The sequence below is a fragment of the Lolium rigidum genome, chromosome 3 (genome assembly GCF_022539505.1).
Source record: "Lolium rigidum isolate FL_2022 chromosome 3, APGP_CSIRO_Lrig_0.1, whole genome shotgun sequence".
Classification (NCBI taxonomy): domain Eukaryota; kingdom Viridiplantae; phylum Streptophyta; class Magnoliopsida; order Poales; family Poaceae; genus Lolium; species Lolium rigidum.
Genome location: NC_061510.1, coordinates 218,914,211 through 218,923,847, shown reverse-complemented (window position 1 = coordinate 218,923,847; position 9,637 = coordinate 218,914,211). Strand labels below are relative to the sequence as shown.

Here is a 9,637-nt window from a genome sequence, read left to right as displayed (position 1 = left end):
AGGGGATCCAGTTCAATGCCTCCGACATCCTTCACCCCGTCCACGTCTTGTATGATGCACCTTTGAAAATCTTTTCCACCTTTTTCCCATGCATATGGTAAATGAAACTCGCAAACTAAGTGACTCATGGGTAAGCTAGGCAAGTTCGGGCCAAGGGTTTCCCATGGGCCCCGTGTGGCTGTATGCACAGTCTTGGTTCAAGATACAAGAACTCGGGTCCTAGGTCGGCGAGAACGAGTCAAATCACCACATCCTCATGTGGCAGCCCATCCAAGCCTTTAAGTGCATTAACTTATCTATGATCATACCACGTCATCCTGACATGCAGGTTCATTTGTAGCTCTGATTCATCAACCGGATGGATCAGACTTCATCAACTAAGCATGGCTAAGCATATCATATATACGGCTCTAGCGATGCATACAAGCTCAAACCTAGTTTTTGTCGGAGCGGTGGATCAGAAACATTAGGCTACAAGGATGGAATATGCACACATAGGAGAACTATAATTGCCGATAAAACATATTTTAAACGTATGCAATATGTATAAACAGAGGTAAAAGCATTTTGAAACCATATATAAACTAGGTTAGGGCTTGCCTTGTCCCTCGTTGTTCAGGTACGGAGCTTCAGCGGTGTTGACCTCAGGTTCAGGCTCGGTTCCTATTGCGACGAACCAAATACCAGAAAGGAAAAAAAACACAATCAATACATGGCTTAATGCAATGCACAATGACATGTCATATTAAAGGGGTTGGGACAAACCCTAGGTGCATCGACTGAAATAAAGGGGAATCAACATCGAACCCGACAGATGAGAGGGGTTGATTAGAGTTCCACTAGGGTTTCAATTTTAGTTGGTTCAACCATGTATGAATTATGCAAAAAACAGATATAATTTATTTTTCTAAACATTTATATATGTTTTTTTTAATTTAAAATGAATTAGTTATGAATCTCCAAAGTTCATTCATTTTTTAATCAATTTCTGAAATTTCACGAAGATATTAAAAAATCTGACAGACTAGACCCACATGTTAGGTTTTATTTCTTTTCCAATGATTTTCGAATTGATTAAATATCTAACAGATGGGGTCCACCTGTCATATTATTTTCCAAAATAAGAAATGAATTACAGAAAATATAAAAGCATTTATGGCATCATGATGGCGTCACTGTGACGCCAGCGCGGCCATGTCCGGCTCGGACTCGGTGATTCCAAGCTCGAGGGGACGCGTAAGCTCTATGAACTTAGGTATATGAGCTGGCGACCATCTAGTTAATAACTTGCTTGAAACTGCACCTTCAGGAAAGAACTTGTGTCACACTCGAGGGAAGAGAGAAAGAGGAGAAAGCATCTAGTGGAACCACAATTATAATGATTGTTTTTAAAAGATCCCAAAACAATACAAACATATGAAATTTTAGGTTCAAATTCATATTCATTTAAGAGTTGGAAAATAAAATTATGCATGCAAACTAATGCTCCACTATTCGTCGCCATTAATTGCTGGATTTTGATTTTCTGTACCTCCCAAATGAGTCACGCTTTGCACTTGGATGTTTGTAGAACTTCATCTTTTCAACATACCCTCTTTTTTATGAATTTCTAGAAAATTTAAACATGATTTTTTACTTGTTTCCGCCAGTTCCACCTTAACTTTGTAGAGTTTGGTTTTCAGAATTATCATTTTTTCAGGATTTTTAGAAAACTTAAACATAACTCTTTTACTTGTTTTTTTACCGGTTTCCACCATGACTTGGATATTTGTAGAACTTCATCTTTTCAACATACAACATTTTTTCAGATTTTTTAGAAAGTTTAAACATGAATTTTACTGTTTTACCATAACTTTGTAAAGTTATTTTTTCAATTTTTTTTAAATTTAAACATAACTTTTTATTTGTTTTCACCGGTTTCCACCATAACTTTGTAGAGTTTTTGAAATTACCCAGTCAAAACCAATTCAGAGTATAGCACTGAAAACATTTATTTCAGGGATTGGTTGGAAATAGTACTAATTATTTATTTCAGTCAAACCTGAAACACATTAATTTCTTTTGCAGAGGAGGTCGAAGCATCTTTTTTTCCAAGGCAGCGCAGAGCGGCACGGGCGACAGAAGAACCAGTTATCCACCTGGCTTGTCTTCCTCTGTTGGCTTCGCTCCTCTTCCCCAGGCAGCACCGGGAATAAATTCAGCCCATACCTTGGCCTCCGCATCTGACCCATGTACTACTCTCCTTCTCTTTCCCCCATCTACACGCCAAGCTACAGCACACCATACTCTCTCTCTACCCTCGAAGCCTATTTCTTCCAGATTTGCTCCAAGGTATCTCTCTGAAAGTAAAGGGTACTCCGTATGTATGTACAATATCGTCGTATCAGTATATGTAATGCATCTGTGCCAGCATGTTTAGCCTGTATAACCCATGTGGGTGCGGATGGGTGTCAGGCCAGAAAGAATAACACAAAAGTTGGATGCTTTTTTTTTCTTCTAATCACTAGAAATATTTTTATTTGGCATATACTACATGATAGCAATACCCATCCCCATGTGTGTATGCATAATATCCAGCAATAGTACAAAAGTTGTATTTTATAATCTTTCGTGTACTATACTGTACTGGAAAGATCAAATTCCTGTTTGGGTAGCAGGCCAAGTGGGTGGTGGAGTGGAGTGCTGGAAGAATCCTCTCCTAGTTCCACCGATTCGGCTGTCAAATCACCAGGCATCTCGACTGTAATTCACGGTTGTTGATGGATTAAAGAACCCCACATATATATGTTTTATTAACCATTTGACAATTCCTCTGTATCCTGGCACCACTGCCACTGGAATTTCTCAGCTCATCAGAGATTCCCATCTTTGTTGTTGTGTTGCTTTGGTAGTTCTTGAGGGGATTCGTTGGCTTTTGTAACCCCTCCTGTCCCTTTGGCTTGTTTGGAGTAAAATCCAGCAGCTTGGTCTCCATCTCTATCGTTGGATGCTGCTGCTGCTTTCAGTTCCCAGCCTTGGCATTATTCTGCCGACCCACAAGAGGGCCCCTACCCTCGCCCTGCCAAAGATTGGATTATGGGTTGATTAGTATCTTGTTTCGGTGCGTGCAAATGTGGGCAGAAAGCAACATAGGGGAAGGGGGCAAGCAATAGGTAGCCCCATATAATTATGGAATTGGGGCCAGCTTTTGTTCATTACTAAAGTTTTGCTTGTCCACCACCTCCATCTTTTCTTCTCTCATCTCATCTCTTCTCTTCTCTCGTGCACTGCTACTAGGAGAGAGGGAAGAGGAGAGGGAGAGAGACGGCCATGATTTCAGCTCAGGCTCTTCCTCTCTCCCCAAACACTTCCCGATAGATTCCATCCCCTGTCTATCATCCTGGGTATCCACCCCCTTTTCCTCTTCTTAATTGCAAAGGTTTCTGCAGGATAACATTTGTTTGGGGTAAGTCCTATAGAATCCTTCCCTTCTTTCTATGTTGCTTTTCTCCCTCCCATCCTATTTAAACTTGTTGAATCCCATGCGAACAATGGTGACTGCTGAGCAGGACTAGTATACAACCAACCTGCTTGCTTGTTTGTTGCGATTCCTGTAGATAGACTCTTGGCCTGCTCTGCTCTGCTGCCCCTGATGCTTGGATTTTGTTTTCTAGGACGAGATTCAGAGAGGTGGATTTTACCTCTCGTTATCTAGGTTCACTTCTTGGATTTCACCCTCGGAGAGTGTTTTTCGATGCTGATTTTTAACCCTCTGCTTGGATTGTACTGTACTGTGTTGTCCTGTACCTGCACATTGAATCTTTGTGCTGGATGTTCTTGATGAGTCTTTATTTGCTTCCAGTACAGCCAATCCCCACATAAATGGCCAACTGATCTTCTTTCTGCTCGATTCAGAACACTGGCTACTAGCTCTGGCGTGTGAGCCGGGTGAAGAAGAATCAACAAGAGTTCAAAAGAGATGGAAGGCGACAGCTTCTCCGGGATGGGCAATGGCGGCGGCGGCGGCGCCGGGGGCCATCACCAGCAGGTGGTGGACGGGAAGCTGATCCAGACGTTCCACAAGAGCTTCGTGCAGGTGCAGAGCATCCTGGACCAGAACCGGATGCTCATCAGCGAGATCAACCAGAACCACGAGTCCCGTGCGCCCGACAGCCTCACCCGCAACGTCGGCCTCATCCGGGAGCTCAACAACAACATCCGCCGCGTCGTCGGCCTCTACGCCGACCTCTCTGCCTCCTTCGCGCACCGCGGCGGCATGGACGGCGGCTCCTCGGAGGGCGACTCCTCGGGTACGCTACGCTCCCCAGACGCCGCCGCGCGCGCTGCCGCCGGACAGAAGCGCGTCCGGCCTGGCTAACTTCTTGGCATCGTCTCCGATGCTGTGTGTAGTACCAGCTAGCAAGGCAGCTCCAGGATGTGAGTTACTACTTAAATACTAGGCTAGTTCTTGTTCCTTGGTTAATCTCTTGCTGTTCTTCTCCTCCTCCATTGCTACAAAGTACTTCCTGATGATGAGATAAAGAGAACTTTTCGTGTACAAGTTCATGTGACGATGTGAAAGAAACAGCACTGTAGAAGCAGCAGTAGTTATTGATAATCTGCTCATATTTGTCAGCCTTTACATGTAGAATCTAGTTACCATTTCCTGGCCGATTTCAGGTAGAATTAGTACACGGTGCTGTGCCACTGCAGTGCAGATGGGCCAGCCACATATGCAGTTCATCTGAGAGATCTGGAGTTATTATTCTATTTGACATTTATTTTCTTTAAAAAAAAGCTCATTTAGGTCACCGTGAATGAAATCTAAAATACTGTTGGCCTTGGATTGGAATGGACCATGTGAGCCTGAAATTCCCATGCACTGATACAAAGTGCAAAGTGCAAAGCTTTACAGCTTTTCTACAAATCTGCTCCTCCTCCTCATCCCCTGTCAATTTTCCTTTCTGTCCTGATGAGTTATGATGAAAAGCTTGATGACCAAACGACTTGTTTCTACCTGTTCTGACTTCTAGATCAGCCCACTCATCTGAGTTGGTGTAAATGTAGATAGGGTTCTCCTTTTGTGCATGCCAAAGGAGAGCAAAAAAGAACAGGGGGTTCTCTCTAGTGGGCATCTGCAAGATGCTGGACAGCATCAGCAGCAGCAGGAGGGCAGAATAAAAGTTTCAATAATTCTTTAGCTGCCAATCATGGTGTGCAACACCATGGGCAGAATCTTATTTGTGGGAATTGGTGCCTTTCTTGGTTCCTGATCTGAGTGTGTGAACTTTTTTGACCACTGATTTGGACTGAGATCCAGTGCCCAGACGTTCACAACGCACAGTGTGCCCCGAGCCCCGCATCCGCCGTCCATTTCCATCCAGCGGCCAGCAGTTTCCAACAGCCCAAGACATCGAGCGAGCGGGAAGGGGAGAGCGCATTCTTTGGTGGAGTTTGTGTCGCCCTCTCGCCCACCCACCTGCTAAAATCCCCTACACTCATTCGCCGTTCACTCCCATCCAACGACCATCAGTACACAACTGCCCAGGACATCTCATCCCGCACCTCCGTCCGTAACTAGGCACGCATCGGAGAAGACATCGCTGCCGGGAGGAGCTCTGCGGCTGCAACTCCGGCGGGCTCCTTCGCGCAGCCACTCCAACGATTGAGAAAATCGAGCCTGAAAGCTCTGCCGCCACTTCGATTGTCTTCTACATGCGGCCACGACGGCGGCCTCCGCTCCCGTCCGGCGGCTCCCTGTGGCCTCTTCGACCACCTCCCTCGATGGTCCCCTCCGAGGACTCCCTCCGTAGCCCTCCTTTGTCCCCTCCGATATGGTTTCCTCACAGCGGGGCGTAGGAGGTGGTCGGAGCAGGGGAAGATGTAGCTTGCCGGCGCCGTTTCTTCAGAGCTTGAGGTCGGATCTTGCTCTCGTCCCATTCCCGCAGTTGCGCCAGCGACATCGGCGCAGACTCCGCCAAAGAACGCGCTCTCCCATTCCCGCTCGCTCGATGTAGGCCGCTGGATGGAAATGGACGGCGGATGCAGGGCTCGGGGCACACTGTGCCTTGTGAACGTCGGGACATTGGATCTCTGTCCCACTGATTTGGATCAATGGTGGGTCCCCATTTGTTCTCTGTCTAAAATCAGTTCAGGGCATCTCCAGTATGCCGATACAACACGGTGACTCATTCTATCTATTTCTGTTCGTTTGGTTTGGCTCGTGGACAGATTGGTGGTGGTTGTCCAGCCTACTAGGCTAGCACGCGCAGCGATCTAAATGGTCTGGGTTGACCATTTGGCCCGCTAACCGTATTCACATAATTTGGAATAAAGTTTAAAATAGCATTAAAATTTGATAGAAATTTAATTTATTCAAACATAATTTGCAGTGAAAAAAATCTAAACCCTAGTTTCCAGCGCTGTCGTCTTCTTCGTCGTCGAAGACGAGGTCGACGAATGGCGGAGGCGCCCATAGCTGTTGCGCACAAGCACGGACCTACGGCGGCGGATGCGTGTACTGTGACGGTGGCGCATACTGTGGCGGATGCGTGGGCACCGCGTACATCGGTGGAGGTGGCACCATCTAGCCGCCCCACGCGGCCTGCTCCGCCACCATGGCGAACAGCTGGATGGCCTCCTCTAGCCCTGCTAGGTCCACTTGTCGTCATCCTCGATCTGCCTTGGACGCATCCAAGGCGGTGGCCATGGTCGGAACCTCGTTGTAGTCCTCGGGGACGAAGGCATCCATCTTCATAGTGGCAGGAGGCAGCATGTCCTCGTCCTCATCCTCGCTGGCGGGGCTGGCTCGTCGGATTGGAAATCTCAAGCAATGCAGATCCGCCGCCACGCCTCGTGCTCCCATGCGAGGAAACCGCGCCGGAAGTCCTCGCGCCGGTATGTGGGCTCATGCCACATCACCGGTGCCGCAGGATGTGGCAGCGCATCTCCGCGCGTAGTGCCCACCTGTCCGCGGGCAGAGGCAACACATGGATCCTTCCCCTGTTCAGATGCCAACCGTGCATCATGGAGACGTCTCGTGCAACTGCACTTAGCGCCTGTTGTGCCCCGATTGCTGCGGAGGAGGCGCGAGTGTCGGCGCCGCGGCGGCTTGCGGCCCGACGAAGTGTTCCGGCTGTGGGAGGCTGATAACCCCCAAATGCAGGGGACCATCGTAGTACAATTCAATAAGTATTTGAGTGTCGAACCCACGAGTAGCTGAAGGTAAACTATCCATTCTCTAAAGCCCTATGACCCACTTATATGGCCTTCTATGTAAAGCTAGGATCTATAATGTGTGTGAAGATGTTTTTACTATGGAACTATATATGCTGAAATTAAATAGCAATGAGTCAAACTAATGCAACATAAATAAAGTGCAGTAAAGTAAAATGGGATGAAGTGAAGTGAAGTGAAGTGTAGTAACTCAAGGGAGTAATCGTTCTAGCAAATTGCTACTTCATTTGTGTGGTTGTCATAATTAGTGAAGCACAAATATAGTCTTTTTATAATTTCTTCTAGAGAGGAGCCATAGATAGGTGTAGCTATAAACATGAGCAACTACACCAATAGTGATTGATCCCAAGGCCAATTAAGAACAAACAAGGAAATTATTAAGACATAAAGTCTAACCACCGCTGAATGTTTAAAGGCCCCCCATTGTTTTACCCGCCGTTGATTAACCATGAATTAATACAACATGAATCTAAGAATTGGGATTCAGTTTTTGTCAAACTCCGGCTATCCCTCATCCTATCAACATGCAACAGTGACAACCTCGTGCATTTCCTAACATATATGTGCACTCATATATCAGTACGAAAGATCATCATAGAAGATAGCATATACTTATATACAACCAACAACAAACTATAATATTGCATCATACATAATGTTTGCCAAGATATTACGAGGGGTAGATGAATATGAAGATGGAGATGATGATGTTGATGAAGATGACCACACCGGAGGGGGGTGGAGTCCACCGAAGGCGATTCCGGCAACGTTTCCCCCCTCTGATCTCCGTCGACAGCGGCCTGCTGACTCTCTGTTTATGTGTTTTTGATCTCCGCCACCGTAGCCTCGACAAAACCCTGGGGGTCGTATATATAGTGGTTTTTAGGTCAAAACAAGTCGATGGGCGCGAGATTGAGGCGAATCGTATGGACGACATGCAAAAGAGCACAGGTGGCACGCCTAGAGGGGAAGGGTGCGCCACCTGCCCTAGTTTCCAGCTCCTTGACCTTCTGGTGTCCACTTTAGCTCATTTTTCCCGTCACGAAAATTCCGAAGCATGGCCCCCGTCCTTGCCCTTTTTGAGTCCCGTAGCTCTTGAAAAGTCAAAAACTCTAAAAAGAGACGTTTTATGCCAAACAAAATTAGAACCGGAGGAGAAGGGGTTGTTTATAAAATCCCCGAAAACATCATAAAACATGGAAATAAGATGAAAATATGTGGTAATATGTGGCAATAAAGTGAAAAGTTCATGTATACATTTTGCATGCATCAACATCCACAAGCTTAACATATACTCGTCCTCGAGCATAAAGGTGATAAAGCTATCATGGACTTTGTAGTGTATTGCATTACTTCTATGTAATCATGAAAAGTCTCACAAGGTTCAATCAATAAAGAATGACAACAAGAAACATGAATTATAGAGTGATGTCTCTTACATTCTACAAAACATGCATAACAATAAATATCATTGTAAGAAACATTCATTATAAGTATTATGAATTATAAGTATTAATAAACATGCTTGGGAGAATCATATAGAATTGTTTGGAAGACTCTTTGTACTCTCTTTTGATTCTTTTGATACTCTTGACTGATGCGTGCAGTTGACACACGTCCGTTGGGAACCCCAAGAGGAAGGTGTGATGCAGATAGTAGCAAGTTTTCCCTCAGAAAGAAACCAAGGTTTATCGAACCAGGAGGAGCCAAGAAGCACGTTGAAGGTTGATGGTGGCGGAATGTAATGCGGCGCAACACCGGGGATTCCGGCGCCAACGTGGAACCCGCACAACACAACCAAAGTACTTTGCCCCAACGAAACGAGTGAGGTTGTCAATCTCACCGGCTTGCTGTAACAAAGGATTAACCGTATTGTGTGGAAGATGATTTTTTGCGAGAAAACAAGTAAAGAACAATTGCGATAGATTGTATGCGATGTAAAGAATAGGACCGGGGTCCACATTTCACTAGAGGTGTCTCTCCCATAAGATAAAAGCATGTTGGGTGAACAAATTACAGTCGGGCAATTGACAAATAGAGAGGGCATAACAATGCACATACATGATATGATAAATATAGTGAGATTTAATTGGGCATTACGACAAAGTACATAGACCGCTATCCAGACATGCATCTATGCCTAAAAAGTCTACCTTCAGAGTTATCATCCGAACCCCTTCCAGTATTAAGTTGCAAAACAACGAGACAATTGCATTAAGTATGGTGCGTAATGTAATCAATAACTACATCCTTAGACATAGCATCAATGTTTTATCCCTAGTGGCAACAGAGCACATCCACAACCTTAGAACTTTCCGTCCATCGTCCCGCATTTAATGGAGGCATGAACCCACTATCGAGCATAAATACTCCCTCTTGGAGTTAAGAGCAAAAACTTGGCCAAAGCCTCTACTAATAACGG

The 9,637-nt window shown here is 45.5% G+C and overlaps 1 protein-coding gene across 3 annotated transcripts; it reads left to right on the top strand.

Annotated features, from left to right (window-relative positions):
* The first annotated feature begins 3,125 nt into the window (after positions 1–3,125).
* Positions 3,126–4,621, top strand: LOC124698994 (protein ELF4-LIKE 4-like). 3 transcript variants are annotated; one of them, XM_047231375.1, is made up of 3 exons: positions 3,126–3,445; positions 3,654–3,669; positions 3,895–4,621. In XM_047231375.1, the coding sequence occupies exon 3, from the start codon at positions 3,959–3,961 to the stop codon at positions 4,355–4,357; it is 399 nt and encodes a 132-aa protein (XP_047087331.1). In that variant the 5' UTR covers positions 3,126–3,445; positions 3,654–3,669; positions 3,895–3,958; the 3' UTR covers positions 4,358–4,621. The 3 variants fall into 3 exon arrangements, with proteins under 3 accessions (XP_047087331.1, XP_047087330.1, XP_047087329.1); XM_047231374.1 differs by having other exon boundaries at positions 3,654–3,694; XM_047231373.1 differs by lacking the exon at positions 3,654–3,669 and having other exon boundaries at positions 3,151–3,445.
* The last annotated feature ends 5,016 nt before the right edge of the window (positions 4,622–9,637 follow it).